This window comes from Cornus florida, unplaced genomic scaffold, assembly GCF_030987335.1.
Source record: "Cornus florida cultivar Cherokee Brave unplaced genomic scaffold, ASM3098733v1 CherokeeBrave_3.0.0_Hap2_Chr04, whole genome shotgun sequence".
In the NCBI taxonomy this organism is placed as follows: domain Eukaryota; kingdom Viridiplantae; phylum Streptophyta; class Magnoliopsida; order Cornales; family Cornaceae; genus Cornus; species Cornus florida.
Window position 1 is genome coordinate 84,273,189 of NW_026775574.1, and position 23,602 is coordinate 84,296,790.

The following is a 23,602-nucleotide window of genomic DNA, read 5'->3' on the forward strand; positions in this document are numbered from 1 at the left end:
ACACCATAGCAGTTTTCTCACTCAACTACCTATATGTGTACGACATATGGATACATATATTCAGTTGGCATCCCCCAACTTATAGGCAACCGACCAATTACAATATGCCACAACAATAACTAACATAAGCCATATAACATATCTGTATGTGCTATCACAACTAAATATAAGTCACAAGACATCTCCGGAACAATTGATCATAAGGCATTGATCATATCTCAACTGCTCCCACATGCCTCATTCTGATTGGATCCATGCTTGATAGGTACACCTGCTGCCACTAAATGATATGTAGATGCCATGGCCTTAGCTATGCTCCATGAGCCACACCGAGTCAAGCCCATAAGTATGAACCCATATATAAATGCCTTTGGGTGCACGGCATGCTAAGCCATGCACGCCCCGTGTGCACGATTGGGTGTACGCCCATGCGCGCGCTGCTACATGCTGGTGTGCGCGTGTTGCTGCACACCAGTGCGCGCACACACCGATGCACGCTGATATGCCCTTGGGTAATTTGGATGCTCCACTCTTGTACAACTACCTTGGAATGGTGTAACCTGTGCCCATGCACGTTAGCTAAACACTCTAAGCAAGTTATACCATAACCCAACCGATGAGCTCCAACTACCACCCCTTATTATAGTTATTAGAGATATCAGCACTCTTACAATAGTAGATTCCATCTATGTACGAGGAGCCATAATGGCCATAATTACTAAAATGCCACTGGGCATCGCCTCTGCACGCTGAGCATCCTTTGTGCATGTTAACAGTATCTATGCACGCTGACTGCCCACTCAATGCACGCTGAGCATCTTCATGACTGTCAAGGGTGTCACTAATCTCTCTTTGACAAACCCCCATCTTTCAAACCAGAGCCAAAGTGTTCCCAAGACATGGAATGGCCCTGAATGCCTATGACTTCCCTTGGACAAGTGTCATGAGGCTAACATTAGGGCATAAGGTTATGGATGATTACTCAAAAAAAAAAAAAAGGCACATATAAACGAAATTAGTTATGGACAATATTTAACGCACATGTAAAGGATGACTATTTTGACGAATTCAATGTTACTTTCTGTGATAACTATGGATTTTTATAAATTTGGAAAGAAAACATTGAGAGAGAGAAACAAACCGAGAGAGTGATGTGGGTGAAAAAATACGACATAAACCTCGTATATTTACAATATCCACTTAAAAAGTATAGTGCACCTGAGAAATAATTTAATAGAACAGGAAGAGACATAGACAATAGAAAGGAGTCTTTAAGATTTATTTTATTTTATTTTATTTTATTCATTGACAATAAACTGATCACTTTACTCATTTGGATACCTGAATCCTTACCATCCATTTTGAGAGATAAATGAGATACTACTGGCCACAAAATCCTTGGTCTTTTAGATCTTAACTTACTGGACTTCTAGTCTATATATATATATATATATATATATATATAACAGATGATCTTTCAAAACAGACATCTTAAATATTGATGCCTTTTGAAAATTATTTAGAAATTATGTAGACAACTTTTTGCAAAAGACATCTAAGATGCTTTTTTATACAAAGAGAATACTTACTTACTCCTCGGTGAGTAAATCATTCATACTGACCGTTGACATAGTTCGAATATGAATGATAAATAAAAAAAAAATTGTAGGCACTTATATAGCCCGCTGACGTGGTCCTTTGTATAATTATAGTCAGCTTCTTTTTCTTTTCTTTTTTTAATTGAGAAATTTTGAGTCTAGAGTGGACAACAATTTTAATAATATATATATATATATATATATTATTGAATTTCAATAGTTTAATTTTTCAATACAATATTGAAAAATTAATCTATTGAAATTCAATAAAAGGAAATTTAATTCGGGAAAAAAATATATAATAAAAAAAATAAAACTACTAAAATTCAGTAAAAGAAATTTAATTCGAGAAGGAAATATATAATATTAAAAACTTATTTCTTGTTTAATAAAGAAAATCTAATTCGAGAATGAAATATAAAATATTAAAAAACTTATTCATTTAATTCAATAAATAAATCTAATTAGAAAAAAATATTAAAATACTAATAATAATACAGTAGTTGTAAATATAATTAGAGAATAAAATATATTATTTAGAACTTAATTATTGAAATTCAATAAAAGGGAATCTAATTAAAGAATGAAATATATCATTTTAAAAAATGAACTTATTTAATTCAATACAAGAAAATCTAATTAGAGAATAAATTCTACCAATAATAATATAATGGTATAAAATACTAAAACTTAATAAAAATAAATCTAATTGAAGAGTGAAATATATAATATTAAAAAAATTAAACTAATGAAATTCAATAAAATGAAGAAAATCTAATTAGAGAATGAAATATATAATATTTAAAACTAGAATTACTAATTTTTAATAAAAAGGAGATGAAAAGAAAATATGTAATATTACGTCACTCACGTGTGTGCTTGACTAGTACAAGTAAAAACCCTAGTTGAGTCTTCTACATAGACCAGGTGTCTGTAGATTGCCCATTGAGTTGGGCAGATCTAATGGGCCGACAACTGTGGAATGGGCCTTCAGACAACGGATTTAGGGTTTTTTTAAAAAAAAAAAACATGAATCATGATCTTTTTGTACTTCGATGGAGAATTATTACGTACTTACATGAAATCAACTACTCATTGGACGTGACTAAAGACCAAGGAGCATGTACTAATTCTCCCGTCCACACGCTATAAATTAAGTAAAATTTTTCGAGGAGAATACATATTAGGTTTCCTAACCAAAAATTGGATCTTTGTTCGTTCTAAGAAGAAACTAGGGTTCCTATTTTGAATCTTCTATCTGAGGTGAGTCTCTTTTTCTGATTTCTTTATTTTCTTCTTTACATAAATTTGTATTACAGTAGATTTAGAGTTTGTCATAATCTCCTTCCTTAATCTGTAATTGTTTGTTTTTTGGGTACTCTATGCAGAGCTTATTTAGCTTTAAATTATGATGATGAGAATAATTTCAATGAGGAAAAGGACGAGATCCATCTCTAAACGCAAAAAAAAACATAAGGTACATATTTATGTCTTTGTATTTTTATTTTTGTTTAGCTCTGGTTTTTGTTGTTCAAAGTAGCTAATCTTTGATCAGTCTAAAGGTGTTTTTTTTCCTGGGTGATTGGATTAGTCTAAGTGTCTTAGCTGAAGCATTCTTATGCAAAGGTGTGTTTCTTTTTCTTTTTTTGGGTAATTTATGCCCATTATCTTGGTTCATTCAGAGTAACAACAACTGCAGGATGGATAGGATCAGTTGCCTGCCAGATGAAATTCTTGTTTCTGTTCTGTCTCTTCTGGGAATTAGAGAAGCAGCGCGCACTTGTGTGCTCTCAAAAAGATGGAAACATTTGTGGTCATTTAACAGGGTTCTAAACTTTGATGCTTCACAAACAGTTTTACAATTTGAATCCAATACAGAGGCACTGTTGGGAGTAGAAAGAAGTAGGAACATAAGTTGGGTGAACAAAGTGGTGGAGTCACATTGTGGTTCAACCATAGACGAGTTTAGAGTTTGTTTTTGTTTGAATAGCTCTTCTAGTTGTGTCATTGATAGATGGATTGAGTTTGCAATAACAAAGAGTGTTCAAAGGCTTGAGATGGAGTTGGAACCATCTGTCTTTTGCAAAGAGCATACCGGTTTACCATATACTATTACAAACCAGAGTTATAATATTCTCTTCAAAAGCCCTGCTTGTTTATCCAGCATTAGGTCCCTAAGATGCCTCTGTTTTTCGCGTGTGAACATAAGTGGAGAAATTCTTGAACGCTTCCTTTCCGATTGTCCTCTTCTCGAATCTTTACGAGTAGAAGACTCGGAACATTTAGTGAATTTAAAAGTTTTTGGTTCCTCACTTCGGCTGAAGTTCTTGGACATATCTCTATGCCCCAATCTGAAGGATCTTGAGGTTTGTGCTACGAGTCTTGTGTCATTTTCACATTCTGGACTTAGCCAAAAAATGAATATGCAAATTAAGGATGCATTCCAGCTTGCCAAGCTGTCTATTTCAAATTTCGTTGAGCCAATACGGAGTGCTTTTTTTCTTGTTTTCAAGCTACTTTTCGCAGCTCAAGACTCTTTCGTTGGGCATGGAGATGACTCGTGGGCAAAAGGTTAGTTGATATTTCTATTGCGATTCTCTGTCACTGGAGTGTTTTTTAATTAATATCTTATAATGTTAGAAAATTGGTTCGAGTCTGATTGCAAATACTTTTTGTACAAAATTATACCAAAGGTTATGTCTGAATCAAGTCCATCCTCCCAACATCCCACCTAACCCCAACATTAGTTAGTGACCTTTTCGATTTTGTTGTTTATAATAAGTTTTGCTTTTCAGGGTAATTCAGGATTCCGAAAACTTCCTGAATTTACTAAGCTCAAGTTCTTGACATTGCAAGTTCTAGCAGATCAAACTGCAAGCATTCTCTGTTGGACTCCCTTGATATATGCATCACCTGTGCTGCATAAGTTTAAATTGCAGGTAAATAATTTTTTTATATAGTTGTGTTTAATGATAGAGGATAATTATCTCGTGTCTTTCTCTCACTGCAACAGCCATGAATAGAAGTTAACTTTCATTGGATAATGGCCTTCTTTATTTGGAGTTTTCTAATTTTTAGACAGATAAATTGTAATTAATATAATTTTAGATCATTTTTAAAAAATAAAAAAATCTGCACATCGCATCTTGTGAGTTACGTTGTATTGTATATCTACTTGCAGTTGAAAGATATAAACAAAAAATAAAATCGTATTACAATGAAAATATTATATATTGGTCGTTGCTTAATATCTAAATCTCAATTTGTTCTAATGGAGTTTGTTTTTCTTTTTTGAGACATAACTGATTTTTAAAACCGTTTTACAATGAAAATATTATATATTGGTTGTTGCTTAATATCTAAATCTCAATTTGTACTAATGTAGTTTGTTGTTGTTGTTTTTTTTTTGTTTTTTTTTTGGATAAGTAAAGATGAATAAAAAGTGTGTTGGGCCAGCAGAAGTGCGCGAACAAAGAAAACCAATAAAACCAACAAAACAATTACACACAAACACAAGTTATAACGTGGTTCAGCCAAACCGGTTTACATCCATAGATGATAAGAGATTCCACTATGATTCGTAAAGATTCTACAACAATAGAGCACCAATACCGCATACATGTCTTTTAACCATGTACCACTTCACGAGCCTATCTCCTCGTTACCAGTGACCCTCGGTGTTTTCCCCACTCTACCAACCTATAAACTATCTCTACCCATAACTCCCTCACGAGATTACATCTCTCTCAATCTCAAGACTTGCTTAACAAGAAATTTTCCAGCATAATACAACTCTAAAATAGAAACCTAATTAAAATAGGAATTTGAGACACAATTTCCAACAATCTCTACCTTGTCTCAAATTCCATCTAGTTAATCATCGCTTCCCACAGCATTGATCATTTTGCAACTTCAATCTTGATGATTGTTCTGCAAAATTCTGGTTATCCACATTGTATGTTGCTCGATCAATTAAACCTCTAAGACTCCATCTTGACTACTCGAGCTCCATGCCATATTGTCATGCAACCCATCATGTTTTTTGACCATCGTGATCAAACAAGCCAATTAACTCCACTTGCAACTAAAACCCGTTGTTGCAACTGTTGAGAGTCCTTGTGTTTTTTTAATCTCGTTCACCTTCGGTTCTAATGCCAATTTGTTAGGGCAACAGAAGCGCGTGAACATCGGGAACCAAATAAAGCTAACAAAGACAAGATATAACGTGGTTCAACCAAAATCGGCTTACATCCATAAACGAGAAGAGATTCCACTATGATTCGTAGAGATATTACAGCACTAGAATACCAACACTATTTCATGCCTTTTTCACCATGTACGCTACTAGTGTCGCTGGTGTTTTTCCTACTCTACCAACGCGCATTATTTCTACCCATCAACTTCCTCCTGAGACTACATCTCTCTCAATCTCATACGTCTCAATCCACAACCTAGGTATCTATTTATAGAGCTACAAAAACAATTCCTTGTTGGACAAGGATTACAATTTCTTAGAGCCCAAGACTTTTTTTTTTTTTTTGATAAGTAATAAGACTAAAAAAAGAGCGTTCAAAAGGGGAACGCATCCCAAATACAAAACAAAGGGCCATGAAACCTAAGGCCCCAAAGAAGTCAGAAAATCTATTGTCTCCTCAGGAGAAGAACAATGTCTACCCGAAACCTGAAAAAAAAGAGAACTAATAATAGAAGATTTAAGAACAGCAGCCGAGGATTCCTCTCCTTCAAAGCATCTTCTATTTCGCTCTCTCCATAAAAACCACCATAGACACAAGGGCGCCATCCTCCAATACCCTCTAGCCTGTGCTCCCACAAAACCCCCTCTCCAAGCGTCCATCAAACCTCTCGTAGATCTAGGCATAACCAAGGTAACTCTGAAAAGGCCCAACAAGAGGCTCCAACAATCAAAGGCCACTTGACAATGCAAAAGTAGATGGTCAACCGACTCTCCATTACACTTCTTGCACATGCAACACCACTTAACCGTGATATGATTTCTCCTCCTCAAATTGTCAAGCATGAGAATCTTACCCCACACCACTCTCTAAGCAAAGAAAGCCACTTTAAGCGGCGCCCTGGAACGCCACACTGCCTTCCACGGGAATGTAATCCCGACTTGATCCAACAGCCATCCGAAAAAAGACCTCACACTGAAGCTTCCCCTAAAGGAAGGAATCCAAACAAGAGAATCCCTACCTCTTCCACGAATCTCCTGACTATACAATAGCTCCAAAAATCCATAGACATCGTCCAGCTTCCAATCCTGAAAAGATCTCAGAAAAAGCACATCCCAGGTCAGCCTCCTGCTATCGAGCCGATAGCAGTCGGCAACCGAGGCATGCCTATTAGCAGCAATCCTAAATAGCCTGGGGAAGGAACATGCTAAAGTATGGTCTCCACACCATATATCCTCCCAGAAACGAATCTCCCTACCATCCTGGACTTTGCATCTGATATGTTTAGAAAACTCATTCCACCCCTTCCGAATAGCTTTCCAAACACTAACGCCTTCAGGAATTGTTGCCACACCGCGGCACCCCCCCCCCCCCCCCCCCCCCCCCCCCCCACCCCCGGCCTAAACCGGCACAGTATAACTCTCCTTCATAGCCTATGCCGCTCCATACCAAATCTCCACAACCACTTGCCTAGAAGGGCCCCATTGAAAGGTAATAACCTTCTAATCCCTATACCTCCAGACTGAATGGGCCTGCTGCAAACCTGCTCCCAAGCACCCACGTACATTCCTTTTCACCATGTACTACTCCATGAGCCCATCTCCTTGTTACCAGTGTCACCAGTGTTTTTTTTTTCCTAAATGAGAAAAATATTATAAATATAAAACAATGTAATACAACGGAGAAAGTGAGTGCATAGCACCACATCAAATGCAAAAGAACCCTACAAATAGGGAAGAAATCAGCCAAGGACAGACCCTTGGAAAAAGAAGACTAGCAAATTCAGATGATATCTCGGAGGCATACCCCAAGATATCCAAAACCGCTCACACTATACACTTCACCAAGTCCCTAGGGTCTCTATGTCTAGCATGGTGAACTCTATCCACTCTCTCCATTTATAGGATATATAATGTTGCAGTAAACAACATCTTAAACAATTTATGCCTCCATGTCTTAGCTGTGTACTGTTGAGCAAGGCCCTGGGCAAATTCCAATATAGAGTCACATTTCTGGATGTTCCAATGACATTTTTCCGAGACACCAGACCACACCTGCCATGTGTATTCGCAGCTGCAAAATAAATGGTCACCATTCTCTACATTCTTCATACACAGAAACGGAATAGAAGCGAAGGAAATTCCTCTCCATTGTAGATAAGAACTAGTTAAGATAGCATCTTGTAAACCATAGCAGCATGTATGGACCATCTAGGCCTTCCACCATTCCAGCAAAGCTCAGTCCAAAAAACCTCTGCATGCTTCCCAAGCTGCTTTGAAAGAGACCTTTGCAGTCTGCCAAAGTAACTGATCAAGGCCCCCATGGATCTTGTCTGCAGGTAGTTACACACATCTTGAGTACTATCATCAAACTTGGAGACATCCCGATTCTGGTCAACAATAAATTCACTCAGAAATATTATTCTGTTTCTATGAATGGATCTCAGGTTTCTATGAGGAAAGATCTCTGACATAAAACGGGGAGCACATCCCGAACAAAAGGGGAATCAAATAGGGTCCTTAAGAGCTCAAACTATCCAAAAAATTTATTATCTCAGCCATGGATATATAATTTCTCCCATAAACCCAACAAAAAATAGAACTAACTATAATGAATTTCAGCTTCCCAGTAGAAGTTTCCTCATCGATAGCATATTCTTTTCTTTTCACAAACATCACCAAATGCACAAAGACGCTACCCTTCACATGACGTGGGCTTGGGGATCTACTGTACACCTCTCCAAGCCTCCAACAAACAGAGCCGTCTGCTCCGAGACCTCTCAACTCCAAGAAGTCGAGAACTACTCCATGGGGTCCATCTCCCTCTCGTAGACCTCTCAAAATGATACTGCCCGAATTAACCACAGCATCTAGAACCTCCCACTCAACAAATCTCCCTCCCGACAAGCTCTTCACCACTCTGAAATAGAGGCCAACTTCATCTTTGCAAACACACTACATGCGCACCCCACTTTCGAATTGCTAACTTCACCACCTTCCTATTGTTCGGGTCATTCAAACCACGTGCATTCCAAGAAATGATACAGAACTTTATGGGCAAACAACACTAAGACTCACCCCCCTCCTCCTTCCTCTCCCTCCCTCCCTCCCTCCCTTCCCCCTCCTTTCTTCCCTTCATAGTTCTCGTTGGATATAAGGTTCCACAGCTCTCTATCCTCCTCTTCAGATGGAGTTCTATCCTTCCTAGCCTCCAGCTGCGTCTCATCCATAGGATGGTACATCTCCAAAGTTTTACTCCCCTCCCCCTTATTTATTTTATTTTAATCCATTACGGTAGTCTGATAAAGAAAGGCATGAGAGGTTCACAACTAATGCTGCAGGCTGGATGTACGCAAGGCTATATAAAATGTCATTTAGTTTCAGGATTTTTAATGTTGAGACAAACTTATGAATTGAAACTATTTACACTCTGAATGTTCTACAACCAAAAGGATAAAATATAGCTGAAGATTCATACACTTTGAGAATAATGTCAGTGATTTATTAATGATTCTTTTAGAGTTTCAAGAAACTTTGTGTTTATACTTCATATATCTTGAATTCCATATTTGCATTCAATCTCAAATGAACTCTTTTGTACACCGTCCTCTACATAACCTATTATATTTTTTAGTTACAGACCTACAATTATATTCTTGTCCAAATACTAAAAAGTGACAATTGCATGTTTTGATACTTTGATCCTATTTCAAAGTTTGTTGGGGATGCCTTTTTTGAGACATCTTTGTGTTACATAAGTGACTTGTTTTAGTCTAAAATACTGAAATTTAAGTTTCAAATTACGGACACAAAAATGAAAGAGATACTTTCTTTTAGTGTCCCCTCCCCCTATATTATTTCTCAATGAGTTGGTCCAGCTGTCCATGTAGGTAATGAGTCTATGTGAATTGTTTAATAAAATTTTTAAAGCAATTTAGCATTGCTCTGATTCCGGAACTAACGGCCTCATTTCATCTTTAGCTGTGATTACAACTTGATGAAGCAAATATCTAGGTTATTATAGTTGTTTTTTAAAATACGGATTAGGTTTTCTTGCTAAGAGGGAATTTTTTTTTTTCTTAAAACACTTGTTTCTAAAATGCTGGTAAATTATTATGATTGTTCTAGTAAGATGATTAAACTTTTAAGTACAGAAGTTATATTTCTACTATCTACTTTATTTGTTATTATTATTATTATTATTATTATTATTAGTATAGACTTACTATAAATATTTGTCCACTATTCTTTGTAGTGTGAGGTGTACATGGAAACTTTAACATACTGCTTTAATGTGAATCAACACTCAGCTATTACTAAAAGTAATTATAGTAAGTTGCTTATTTGTAATGAAGTGCCTTTTAGATGCCATAACCGTTCCATTAATACTTCGTGGGTCTGCCGCTGTTTTATGCATTCAATTATATATTGCATTAAGGAAAATGATTTTAAGCCCATTTCTCAAACCTATTTATGAGCCCCTTTTGTTACACTACTCGACTAGACAAATAGACCTAAATAGCGTCACTCATATGTATACCTATATATATATATATATTTGAAAGGTTGCATTACTCGTATTTTAAACAAGTACGATTCACTGCGTTTCTGTTCCACAGTTACAATATGTGAAGCCTTTGGGGGTGGAAGGAAAAAGCCGGCGTAAAATTCCCAACCGTCCCCATCAATGTCTAAAGGAGGTGGAATTGGCTGGGTTTGTTGGCTATTTTATTGACCTCGAGCTTGCCCACTATTTTATTAAGAATGCCGTCATGTTGGAGAAGATTACTATCGAAAGCCACTCTACACGTGTATTGTCGAGACCAAGACCGTGGATGTTTAATGAAACCAAGGAGAAACAATATGCCAAAGAGCAGGCCATGCAACTCCAAAAAATTCTACCTGCAGGAGTCAAAATGGAAATTATATAATCCTGCTCAACTGCATTTTGCTGCTCAACATTTAGTTTATTAATTTCATTTTTCATTTGCTATTTAAGAGAGTTTGATAGAGTAGAGAGTGGGTGTGATCTTATAAGTGAGCATTTTGCTGCTGAATATTTCGTTTGTTAATTTCATTTTTCATTTGCTATTTAAGAGACTTTGATAGAGTAGCGAGTGGGTGTGATCTTATGAGTTTTTGATATTGGACTCATTAATGTGTAATTGGTTGAGGGGGAATCGAATCTATGATCAATAAGATCGGACACTTTAGGCTTGGCCTTTTTATCGGCAACTCAGTCACACCTACTTATTAATGTTGTATGTGTAACTTGTTTCTTTTTCTTTTAAGGGATCTAAATTTGGTATTGAATTGATTAATTGAGTTAACTATTATATATTTCTGTTGATATATGGCTCATCTTCTTGCTTGTTGGGTCAGCTGCCCAGATTGCCGATTGTTGCCGATGCCGCGGACAGGCAAGTTCTATGAACGCATCAATTTGGTCAGATCCGCTCATATATATATATATATATATATATATATATATAATTTGTAATTAAATGTGATTAAAAAATTAGGGGTAAACATGTCTTTTCATACGTTTTTAACGGAGATCGTAACGGACAACCAAAATTGGACCTAACTGATAGTTATTTTCGAAAGATGTTTTAAATTGATATTTGACCAAATTACTGGGGGTGTCACTGAAATTATCCCTTAAAACTATTAAGAAACTTAAATATTTAAAAAATAAATAAATAATATACATAAAATATTTTGTTGAATTAATGATTTATTAATTTATTGATAAATTAATATCTTGTTTAATTAATAAAATGTGTGTGGCCCAACACTATATATTAATAGAGCTTACTTTATAAGTTGAAATTCGAATTCTTTTAAAGTACTACTACTTTTCCAAATGAAATTAATTGTGCATTTAACAATTAATTTAATATTAAAAAAGTAATAAATTATATCATCAAAACAACACAAGTTTGAATTTTTTTTTTTTTTAAAGTGTTACTAACTTTTAATAATTAGCATTGTAATTAATGTTCATGCTCCGCAATAATGTGACACATGAATAAGGGAAGGTAGTAGGGATGGCAATGAGCAGGGGACTTTTCCCGTCTCACTCAAAATCATTTATTAAAAATTTTCAACCACACGTGTTTAAGATCCGGTTCCATCAATTTCAACTCAAAATTTTTTTTTTTAATAAAAAAAATTACACTCAAATTATAGACACTCATATATAGGAATATAAACCAAATAAAAATCCTTTTAAAGTTTACACAAAATGTACCAAAGTTACAACAGTAACATTAACTTTCTTCCAACAAAAAAAGTAAATTTTTATAATTGTAACATAAAGTATAAGAATAAAAAATTAAATTCTCAATAATCCTTTCCAGTCCCCTCTGGTTTTCAGTTTTCACTCTTAAAACGGGTCCTGCCCAAAACCGCTAAAAAAAAACACACCCCTAAACGGGTTGGTACAAAATATGTTTAACCAGGCCCGAGTGTTAAAATCTGGGTTCAAGTCGGTAAACTGATTGAGTTTTCTTGTAAGGGGCGTAAACAAAAAAAAAAAAAAAAAATCTCGTTAAATTGACATATATGCACTTCTATTGATGACATGTCGGTACTCTATTGGTAACCATTGGAAACCGAAGAGAAATTCACCGCAGGGAGAGTCAAACCCTAACACAATATATAGAGCTGATAAGGAAGCACACAAAACCCTACTCTCTGTCTCTCTCTCTACATCTCGCACATTACGAACAGTGGAATTATCATACAACAAGAGAGACAATAAGGTATTAAACCCATTTATTTGATTCTTCGATCTGTTATATATATATATATGTATATATGTCAAAATTTCGAGTCGGAGAACCTTCTATGGTTGGATCTGTAATGTCTTACTCCATCATATGATCTCGTTAGGGTTTCTGTATGCCATAGTAATTCCTGCAATGGAAGGTTTAATATATATACATGTATATTTGTAAAATACAATTATGTGTTTCATATGCCTTGTATTTAATTTTCAGCGATCTGTACTCGAATTTGTTGTATCTTTCTTGAGAATTTCACATTTTTGGTCTCCGATCCTCTAATCTAGTTACGTATTTAGGGAGTATTTGATTTGGTATGACATAATGGTGTTTCTATTATAACTGAAGATTAAGAGTTGTTTGTTGAAATTTGTAATGATTTGGAAGTGAGATGAGGACCCAAAATTTAAAATGTGCTGTCAAACAACACAAAGGATTATTTACAATTAGAACACCATTTTTAGGACTTGAAACTGTAAGTGGGAAAAAGGAGGAATATTTACTGGTTAGTGATGGATTGATTGTAGTTTAACCATGTTATATTTTGGGTTTAATTTGTTTGATAACTATCTGTTTAGTTTTGGAATTTGTTTTATTTAGTGGCCAGTTTTAATTGAAATTTGTATGGTACTTGGAATTTAAATAACTTAGTGTCCAGGATTTACATTGACGCATGTGTGCAAAAAGTGGTGTGTATATTATTGTTGGACATAAAGGATGTGAAGAATGGAAATGCTAGCAAATAATGGAGATATGTGGGATAATTATTTTCTTGTAGTTGTGTTAGGGTTTGATTTAGTGTGATCATATGTAGGCTGGTAAATTGATGGCATCAAAACTGCTTCAATTTCAATCAAAGGCTTGTCAGGCCTCGAAGTATGTGGCCAAAACCGGGTCTACCTACTACAAGCAGCTATTGGAGCAGAACAAGCAATACATCCAGGAGCCTCCTACTGTAGAGAAATGCCAGCTTCTGTCAAATCAACTGTTTTACACTCGTCTTGCCAGGTTTTCCACAATCCAATTGAAACTTAGACTTTTTCCCATCAGATGCTGACGAATTAGATTCAAAGTTTGCTGTTTTTGTTATTTATTTATTTTATTTTCTTTCTGATTGATTTGGTCAACCACCAAGGGGTGTAGCCTAGCGGTAATTCCTCGCCTTCCAAAGTAGAAGGTCGAGGGTTCAAGTACCCATGGGGCAAAGTGTGTGTGTGTGTGTTTCTTATCATACTGAAAAGAAAAAAAAATTGGAAAATTGGTCCTCAGACCTTCTTTATGTGTATCTTGTTAACACTCATAGATTTGGATTCAGAACTTAGAAATCTAGTTTGATGATTGATTTGACACTATCCTTTATAGGCCCGTAGTTTTTACAAATGAACAAAGATTAGGGTACAAATGCGCTGCCAAGCTAGGTCTCAGCTCTTATGTCCTGAAAATTTTGCATGGGCTAAGTTGCCCCACATTTAGGCAGCGCTGATCTCAGTCTCATATTCAAGCCTGAAGTTTGTGTTGATGCTGAACTCAGGCTGGTTTTATGGCAGGACACCCTTGTTCTGACTGTAGTATGATGTAAATTTTATATGTTTCTGATTATGTTAAACAATTACTAATTGTATTTTGTGATTACTTCGTTTGGGCATCTAAAATGTTAAGAGAGTTGTACAATAATTATTGTTGGTTTGTTGATTTGAAACCGATAAAACTGTGGTCAATCTTCAGAAATATGATGGATATCTGGGTTGTTCAAGCTTTTGGTTGGTTCAGGCCCAATCTGACTTCCTCACTTATCCCTCTTACAATGAGCCTCCTATTGTAGAGAAATGCCAGCTTCTGTCAAATCAACTGTTTTACACGTCTTTCCAGGTCTTCCACAGTCCAATTGAAACTTGGACTTTTACCCCATCAAAAGCTGACGATCTAGATTCAAAGTTCCTTTTTTTTTTAAAAAAAAAAAAAAATCTTTTTCCCTCTCTCTCGCCAATTGAATTGGTCAACCACCAAGGGCTGTAGCGTAGTGGTACATCCTTGCCTTCCAAAGTAGAAGGTCGAGGGGCAAAGTGGGTGTGTGAGTGTGCTTTTTGCCATGGTAAAAAAAGATCTTCTTTATGTGTATCTTGTTTTTACTCTCAGATTTGGATTCAGAACATAGAAATCTAGTTTGATGATTGATTTGACACTATCCTTCTAGGCCCATAGTCTTACAAATGAAAAGGGATTAGGGTAGAAATGTGAGGGATGCCAAGCAGGGTCTCAGCTCTTATTTCCTGAAAATTTTGCATGGTCTAAGTTTCCCCACATTTAGGCAGCGCTTATCTCGGTCTCATATTTCAAGCCTGAAGTTTGTGTTGGGGCTGAACTCAGGCTGGCTGGTTATATGGCAGGACATCCTTTTCTGACGTCAAGTATAATGTAAGTTTTATATGTTTCTGATTATGTTAAACAATGACTAATTATATTTTATGATTACTTGGAATTTAAAATGTTAAAAGAGTTATTACAATAATTATTGTTGGTTTGTCGATTTGGAACCGAGGAAACTGTGGTCAAGCTTCAGAAATATGATGGATAACTGGTTTGTTCAGCTTAAGGTTGGTTCAGGCCCAATCTAATTTTCCTCACTTATCCCTCCTCAATTATAGTATACAATGAGCCTCCTACTATAGAGAAATGCCAGCTTCTGTCAAATCAACTGTTTTACACTTGTCTTGCCAGGTTTTCCACAAACCATTTGAAACTTGAGACATTTTTCCCATCAAATGCTGATGATCTAAATTCAATTTTTTTTTATTTTTTTTATCACTGATTGAATTGGTCAACTACCAAGGGTTGTAGCCTATTTGTACTTCCTCACTTTCCAAAGTAGAAGGTTGAGGGTTCAAGTCCTCATGGGAGTGGGTGTGTGTGTGTTTCTTGCCATGGTAAAAAAGAAGGAAAATTGGTCATCAAGATCTTCTTTATGTGTATATTGTTTTCACTCCCAAATTTGGATTCAGAACATAGAAATCTAGTTTGATGATTGATTTGACACTATCCTTATAGGCCCATAGTTTTTACAAATGAACAAAGATTAGGGTACAAATGTGATGGCTGCGAAGGTAGGTCTCAGCTCTTATTTCCTGAAAATTTTGCATGGGCTAAGTTGCCCCATCTTTAGGCCAAGCCTCAGATTTCAAGCCCGAAGTTTGTGTTGGAGCTGAACTGAGGCTGGTTATATGGCAGGGACAGCCTTGTCACTGGCATAGTCAAGTATGATGTAAATTTTGTATGTTTTTTATTATGTTAAACAATGACTAATTATATTTCATGATTACTTAGTTTGGCCAACTAAAATGTTAACAGAGTGAACGATAATTATTGTTGGTTTGTCGATTTGGAACCGAGAAAACTGTGGTCAAGCAACTGGGTTGTTCAAGCTTTGGGTTGGTTCAGGCCCAATCTGACTTCCTCACTTATCCCTCTTCAATTATAGTTTACATTGAAGTTTAGTGGAACAGCTTCAAGAAAGTTCAAGCTTCAATCATCTGCATTGCTTGGGCATGCTAATTTTGGAATATTGGTTCCAGTTTGCTTCTGGTCTTGTTTGTATGAAACACCTGCTTCATCACGTGCAGGCACAGATCCAATGAGCAATGAATTTTTTTATTTTTGCATAACCTACTATTTTACCCCCCACCCCCCCCTCTTTTTGTTGTCAGAAACTGCCCCCACTCGCATACTTTTTTGGGTCCATCACGTGTGAAGTTATATAAACTGTTTTGATTTTGATTTTGATTTTGATTTTTTTATTATTATCATTTTTTAACTGTCCCCATTAAATCTATTATCCTGTCATATGAAACAATCACTAATTATACTGATGAAAATTATAAGTAATAGTTTGCTTGCCTACTCGATGTAATTGCATAAAGAAATTACTATTGTATCTTGGATTAGACAACCTGTACATAGTTATACCCTACTTTTATCCTGTATTAATTATCCCACTATTTTACTGCCTTTTGGAACAGTCTTCCTGGTCGTTATGAAGCATTTTGGAAGGAACTTGGTCATGTGAAGCAGCAGGTCAAGAACTGGCATGAGCTGAAAACTGAGGATGTCCGAACTGGTGCTCTTTTTGGGCTGGAGTGTTTTGCCTGGTTTTGTGCCGGTGAGATTGTAGGACGAGGATTTACATTCACTGGTTACTATGTCTAAGGATGGTGTTGAAATCTGCCTTAAGTTTGTCAACATGGGTTGTCTCTCTTTTCTCCCAACTCTTTAGTCAATTGACCACATGATACACAACCTTGTTTTTATATATTGACAGTTTTTCGTGAGAAGAGAGTTTATTTGGATTAATAATCTCCCAATCCCCCGACATTTTTGTAAGCTTGGTATTGAGATATATCAGACGTTAGCCTTGCTATCCTGAGCATTGAATGGAAAGGTTGTCCATAAAAATTTACAGCTTTGATTATCCAGTTGAGTAAAATTGTGGTGCAGAATGTAAGTTTGTTGTGTCATGGGCATATGCTTGGTTTTTACTGCGTTCACGTTATATGCCAAATTCGTCACCTATAAGAGTAGATGATATTATATCTTAGTAACGCAGGTTCTATTTTTGTTATTTTAATTTTTGAGCTGTGATATTGACTCCGAAAATTTGAGTAAGAACGAGTGTGTTGGCTCACGTGTTGCACAGTGGTGCCTCTTATTCAAGTTGGTTTGGCTTTCTGAGTGGGAAATTTTTGCCTTATTTCTATGACATGATCTCCCTTTTGCCCTGTGGTTTGTTCTGCTTTCTTCTTCCTTAAATAGCATGTTTACTGAATCCGATCTCGTGGAGCCAATATTTTCTCTCTATTGAACGGTTGTGTAGGGTGGCTTTTTCCTCAGCTTTCTAATGCTTATTTGTGGATCATAGATTCAGAATTGTCAGCATGAATAATACTCTTTCCATTTTCACATGGTAAATTATGCTTCCTCACCCTTCAATTAGGGTTGTAAATGTAGGCTTGAGTTCTAATTCGTTTCATTGATCAAATTAACTGAGTTTTATCTACTTGTAATATGGGATATGGAAGTTACTGATGAGTTAATTTGGCAAGTATTAATTGGAAATTTCTTTCTTAATTTTATAAGCACGAGACCTGAACACAAACTTAGCTGACCTAAGTTAGTTCTCAAAATAGTTCTTTTTGGTATTCCCAAGTTCTCAATTCAATGACTAGCTTAGACTCTCAGCCTTTTAGGCTCGAGTTGAGCTCATGAATCAACGAGTCAAACTTGAATTTTGTATTGTGATGACCTATGGGCGGATGCGATACACTTGACGAGCTATTACACTAATAATGTGTTGTGATCCCATGTTTGGAGAAAGTGTGATCCCACATCGCTTGGGGAAGGTGAAGTGGTTCAACACCCTTTAAAGTTTAAAGTTGTAATTGTTGTGAACCTATTTGAACTTTAGAGTTAAATGTACCAGGATGGATACTCCTGGAAAGTCTTTGTCTTTGATCCGAAAGAGCCAAAAGCAGACAATAATATTGTATCCGAGTTGAGGGAGGGTTGTTACAAATAAAAATAAATACTCACAGCACGTGTTGCTGTATTTTGTGTATGGTTCGTAGTTGTATCAAGTTAGTAGTTCGGATTGAATAAAATAAGTAGTAGACCTGGATTTGATAATATTATCAGTCTTTATGGTAGCCAAAAGGCGACATTATGATATAAAAATTGTGACCTACATTGTTAATGGATTGAGACATGACAACTTTCAATTACTGGCAATTGTAAATAGAGAATAGTGACTTGAAAATGATAATCTGAATGATATTTTACGTCATTTTTGGCTTCTCACAACAAGAGAGTTTTTGGTACTAATTGAATTAAATCAATGGAGATAAATTTCTTAAGACTGTTAGGATAAAATATATATATATATATATATATAGGAGCAAGGACTTAATCTGGACTTGTTTAGCTTTGGACTTATTCAAGATAGATAACATCCCCTTAAAAGAGGACGAAGCTTTAAAAATGAATTCCCAGATCAAATAAAAAAGAAATAATCCTTGGAGGGAAGAAAGTAAATGTAAAATAAATAGTAGGAAAAGATAGATAGAACACAAATGTTTGGGAGATCGAAAGATTGCATATCAATCCAATACAAAAAGAATATATAATAACATGTGAAAATGGACTCCAAATGAAAATTTAGCAATAGAGGGGAGACCACCTTTCTTCTTCTTCTTCTTCTTCTTTTTTAAAAAAAAAAAAAAAAAATTTATGTATTATTATTATTAACTTTGTTTATGTAAAAATCAAGATATCATTAAGAACCACAAATATAATCCTGTAAAGTAAACTTCACACTTCAGCTCATTGCTGGTTATTGATAATCTATCGACTTCAACACTCCAGTCATTATTCCTCACGAGGTGAAAACACACACACACACACAAACGAAATTCATTAAAGATCAAGAATTCCACATTTGAGAAGAGAAGACGAACAAGTTTCTTCTCCTGAAAAGAAAAGCACAAAACTACAACAACTCTGCGACCCAAGAAGTGCGTCCTACTTCACTACTTGGAATCCATGAAGTAAAGAGCCATGGCGACATCAACGGAAAATTCCATATCCAACGTAGGTGACATTCCATATTAACCCAATGCTCTCCAACTGAATTTAATGTTTCTTTTATGGTATTACTCTGCTTTATGCATCTGAAAAACACAGCAAGGCGAAGAAAAAAAAAAAAACCCCTCTTTTACATGATCTCTATAGCTTCTATTCCCACTTGCCCAGATGTGTAGCGAGAAACAGTAGGTGGAGGGAGTGTCTGTAATCTAGAACAGAGGGAGGCATGGTAGATCCAGAGCGCAGTTATTAGCGGGAAAGAAGTACAACATTTGGGAGGCATAATTGGAAAAAAGGTAAAATGATTGCAATTATGCTAAGCTCTACGTAACACACTTAACACACCCACAAGATAAAAGAAGTATGCATCCTTTTTTGTAATCTTCTTACAAACAATTGTCAAAGCACATGCCCTACATATTTTTTGGTTCCCCTAATATTAACTTGAAGAATAGAGAAAATATGTACTGGACAATTATGAATAAGAAGAATGGCCTTATAGAGAGTTGTCGTCCTATAAGAAACTATCCGATTTAAAACCCCAAACTCAAAATCGTTGAGATCAAAGCAAATGCCCTAAAATCCCTCTCCTTCGTTTTGAGTCCACCTACTGGACCCATGTTTTTGGCAAATCACTGCATATCAGAAACTATTGGTTGGACTTAGTACTCGAAACTACACAAACAAACTCCAGTTAAGTTTGAGATTCATGGAAACGAAGCAACATTCTCGGTCTTCATTCATAATGTCCCTTGTTCAATATAATCCTTCCTCAGCCGCATCAGTTGGCTGTCACAATAATACCCCCAAGATCAACCTACTTGATCGCATAAATAAGACTTTGGGACACAATGCAACTTGTTGCATCATACAATTTAACTAACCTGGTTACTCTAAAAAAACTGGTCTCTAGTTTAAGGGAACATTATTCCATGAAGGAAATAAATGGTGCTCCTTGTTCAAAAATTCCGGTTGTTGACTAGACAGCAGATTCTTGGCTGGAATATCCAAACAAAATCCAGTCATAAAAAAGATAGATAGGTTCTGTTTCATAATGAAGTGCCACAATTGCCTGAGGCTCAAAACCGGACGACATTACCAAGAGTACAAACACGAATATCTACAATCCTACAATTAAATTCCTTGGGTGCACAAAATCTTAAAATTGGAACCTAACATTAATAGTAAGATCATACTTCATATGCTCAGCCTCTACTGTATATATCTATTAATTGAATCCCACTTGCTGAAACAAACATCAAAATTAACAATAAAAATCACAAATTTATAATTTCTTTGAAAATTTCTAAAACATCACTAGAAGAAAGAAGCAAGTTACAGTCTTACACCCAAAAATTAATGGGTAAATCTACGAATTCCAATCCCTCATACTGGAAGGACAAAATTCATAATAGAAATTACAAATAAATAGTTTCTTTGAAAAGTTCAAGAACTCACTAGAACAAAAACAACTACCAGTCTTGCACTAAAAAATTAATAGGCGTTATCAGAAACAACAGGAACAATCAAAGGGACAAAGTGGGGTACCTCCAGCATCTGCCTTCCCAATACCCAACTCCTCTTCTGTATAGAGAACAAGTCCATCCCCGGTTCTCTTCCTAGGCCGAGGAGGCGGATCAACAAAACCACTGTCTTCGGACTTTTTACTCTTCTTTTTCTTTGTTTTACTACTAGATTTCACACTCACATCTTCTATTGGCTCATCACCCTTTTCTCGTTCTGCTTTCTTCCTCTTCTTTCCAGAGAAGATCTCATCTATCTCGTTACCAGATTTTTTCGATATAGAAGAGCATTTCTCCTCTTCTATAGGTTTTTTGAGTGTAGAAGAGGGACTCTCTTGTTCTACAACAGGGTCCTCCAACGTTGGTGCAGGCATTTTAGATGCTCTCTTTTTGGGCATCGTATGGACTTGAAATCTGCAGACTCAATTGTTTGTGATGTAGTCAGGGTTACATATAGAACCCTAAAACAAACTTACAGCTTTGTTTGGTTGATAAGAAAGTATAGGAGAAGACAAAAAAAGAAATTATGAATCTCAGATTTTATTCTTCAATCGGAGTCCAGGAAAGAGAAAGTGAAAAACTGCTAACCCAATTGATGAGTGCCGTTCTAGGGATCAAACGCAAACATTACATGCAATTAAAAAAAAAAAAAAAAAAAAATCCTCAATTTCTCAGCAATGTAACATAGAAATATTTTCCGGTAAAAAGCAACCTAACAGATTGCAAATCAATGACAATAACAACATTAATAGAATTCAAAGAGCAGCTAAAATCTCCTCCAAGAAATAATTTCAGCTGCTTTAAACTTTGGAGTCTAGGGTTTATGTTATCAACAGAAAATCCAGAAGGGATCAAAGATGATTTCATTAACTGCATACAGGTTAGCGTATAAAAGACCAAACCGAAAAGAAATTCAACAAAAAGCTAAAATTGTTTCATAAATTAGAAACAAAGAAGGAACTTTAAAGCTCCAAGCTATGATCTATGAAAATAGATTACTCGATTAGCAGAATCTGACCTTTAGTTTGCAGGGACTCTGATGGAGAGAGAGATGATACTGTAGGGTTTATCTAACATGAGTCACAATATGTACGTGTGTGGGGGTGAAGTAATGGACATTAACTTGACCCGAATAACCCCAGATAGATTACCCAGCCACCCCACTGAGATTCTCAGAACTAATGGGAGACTCCAAACCCGGTAGAAGGGAGACTCCAAACCCGGTATATATATATTTTGGAAGAAGAGATTTTGAGTATATATACCGGGTTTGAACTAATGGGTGACTCCAAGTCCATAACCGGGCCGACAAATATTAGATGAGAGGTTTTTAGGTGATTTGAAATTATATGGTCTTGGCTACTTTATTCAATATTTTGGTTGCATGGTAGAATATGATTAGTGGGACTATGATTAGCGGATTCAGAATTTCTCAATAATCGGGTGGACTAAATCAAAATATATCAACCAAAACTTACTCTAACTGTTGTTTAATTCAATTTTAGTTAATTAACAATGTTTCTTTGGACAATTGACTGATTAAGGCATAGAAAATCTTATTTGGATAATTAATATAAAAAAATTACCAAATTATTTCTGAACAATTCACCACTCAGTACCCTATCTCTTCTTTTGACCAATTTACTAATCCTATTTGAGAATCCACTAGTGGAAGCAGAGTGTGAGGTAGTTCATGGAAAGCCCCTTCCAACACTATGGAATCCACTCAAAAGCATGCTTTTTGTCAAAGTTCTTGTTATGATTTTTTTTTTTTTAGTTCTGAAAAGATTTACATCTTCAAAAAGCTTGGCATGTTGATAAAAATTGTTTCAGATGCAATCTCTGCAAATTTCTAATCTAACTCAATTCAATTCAATCCAATTCAGATTCATTTTTTTTTTTTTTTTTTTTCTTTTACCATGCCCAGATCCAAATTTTCTTGTAGACATAATTGACAACCAAAAAAAAAAAAAAAAAAATAGAAGTTATAGAAATCAAAAAAAATATTTGTTTTGCTGAAATAAAATGTAGATTACGGTGATCACCTCAAAATGCAATGCAATGATTACCTCAAAATGCATGCAAATTTTGTTACTTTATATTGTTAATATATATATATTAAAAAGATCATAAAAAAGATTTAGTTTGCAAAACAAGAATTACAGAGCTTGATTAGTTGATTTAGAAAAAAATTTAAATCAAAACCCATACATACAAGTTAGCAGTTGCAGAGAAGCTTGAGAGTTGAGAGACAGCGGCTGAAGCTTGCGAATGGTGAACCCGAACTGGAACAGCGGGCGATGGAAACTGAAAGATATGGGTTTTGAACTTTTGATTCTTGTAGATTTTGTAGTTTGTAGTTGCGCGAGCGAAGAGAGAGAGAGGGGGCAAGTTCGGAGGTGATTGGGAAGGCTGAAATGATTGGACCTAAAAATATTTTTTTTGTCTGGTGGCCCATGGATGGGCCATGGCCCATAAATTTTGAGGGCCCATAAATTTTGAAGGTCTTTGTCGCCTTGGGTCAGGGCTGGCTCTGGGCTTATTTGGCTTGGGTATGGTGGCTGAGTTGACTTGACCTTAATTGGGTGGGCTAATTTTGTTTTTTTTTGGGGTGGGCTCAAGACCACCAGAGTCCACCCCAACAGCCTCCCTTGCTCCCACCCCATCCCGACAACGTTTAATTTCCGCTCAAATATATATATATATATATATATATATATATATATATATATATATATATATCTCTATTAATTTTCCCACTGATGAACAATTGGTAGTTGTATTAAATTATCTGTTATTGAATTCATCCCATGTTTCGCTATGCATACAATTTCTGTTTTTACTTCTCATGTCAAACCTACCATGATGCATAAA

At 35.7% G+C, this 23,602-nt stretch overlaps 3 protein-coding genes across 6 annotated transcripts; 2 read left to right on the forward strand and 1 right to left on the reverse strand.

The window, feature by feature from the left end:
* The first annotated feature begins 2,561 nt into the window (after positions 1 to 2,561).
* LOC132303719 (F-box/LRR-repeat protein 25-like) lies at positions 2,562 to 11,025 on the forward strand. 4 transcript variants are annotated; one of them, XM_059801106.1, is made up of 6 exons: positions 2,562 to 2,861; positions 2,987 to 3,075; positions 3,281 to 3,964; positions 4,112 to 4,169; positions 4,394 to 4,537; positions 10,410 to 11,025. In XM_059801106.1, exons 2-5 carry the CDS (start codon positions 3,007 to 3,009, stop codon positions 4,396 to 4,398), a joined length of 816 nt encoding a protein of 271 aa, XP_059657089.1. In that variant the 5' UTR covers positions 2,562 to 2,861; positions 2,987 to 3,006; the 3' UTR covers positions 4,399 to 4,537; positions 10,410 to 11,025. The 4 variants fall into 4 exon arrangements, with proteins under 4 accessions (XP_059657089.1, XP_059657088.1, XP_059657087.1 ...); XM_059801105.1 differs by having other exon boundaries at positions 2,563 to 2,861; positions 3,281 to 4,088; positions 4,125 to 4,169; XM_059801104.1 differs by having other exon boundaries at positions 2,564 to 2,861; positions 3,281 to 4,169.
* A 1,377-nt stretch (positions 11,026 to 12,402) lies between these two features.
* Positions 12,403 to 17,040, forward strand: LOC132303722 (uncharacterized). Its single transcript, XM_059801108.1, has 3 exons — positions 12,403 to 12,557; positions 13,393 to 13,586; positions 16,592 to 17,040. Exons 2-3 carry the CDS (start codon positions 13,405 to 13,407, stop codon positions 16,776 to 16,778), a joined length of 369 nt encoding a protein of 122 aa, XP_059657091.1. The 5' UTR covers positions 12,403 to 12,557; positions 13,393 to 13,404; the 3' UTR covers positions 16,779 to 17,040.
* A 3,429-nt stretch (positions 17,041 to 20,469) lies between these two features.
* LOC132303723 (uncharacterized protein C6G9.01c) lies at positions 20,470 to 21,874 on the reverse strand. Its single transcript, XM_059801109.1, has 2 exons — positions 21,747 to 21,874; positions 20,470 to 21,142 (listed from the first exon to the last, which is right to left on the reverse strand). Exon 2 carries the CDS (start codon positions 21,124 to 21,126, stop codon positions 20,713 to 20,715), a length of 414 nt encoding a protein of 137 aa, XP_059657092.1. The 5' UTR covers positions 21,127 to 21,142; positions 21,747 to 21,874; the 3' UTR covers positions 20,470 to 20,712.
* Between the last annotated feature and the right edge of the window lie 1,728 nt (positions 21,875 to 23,602).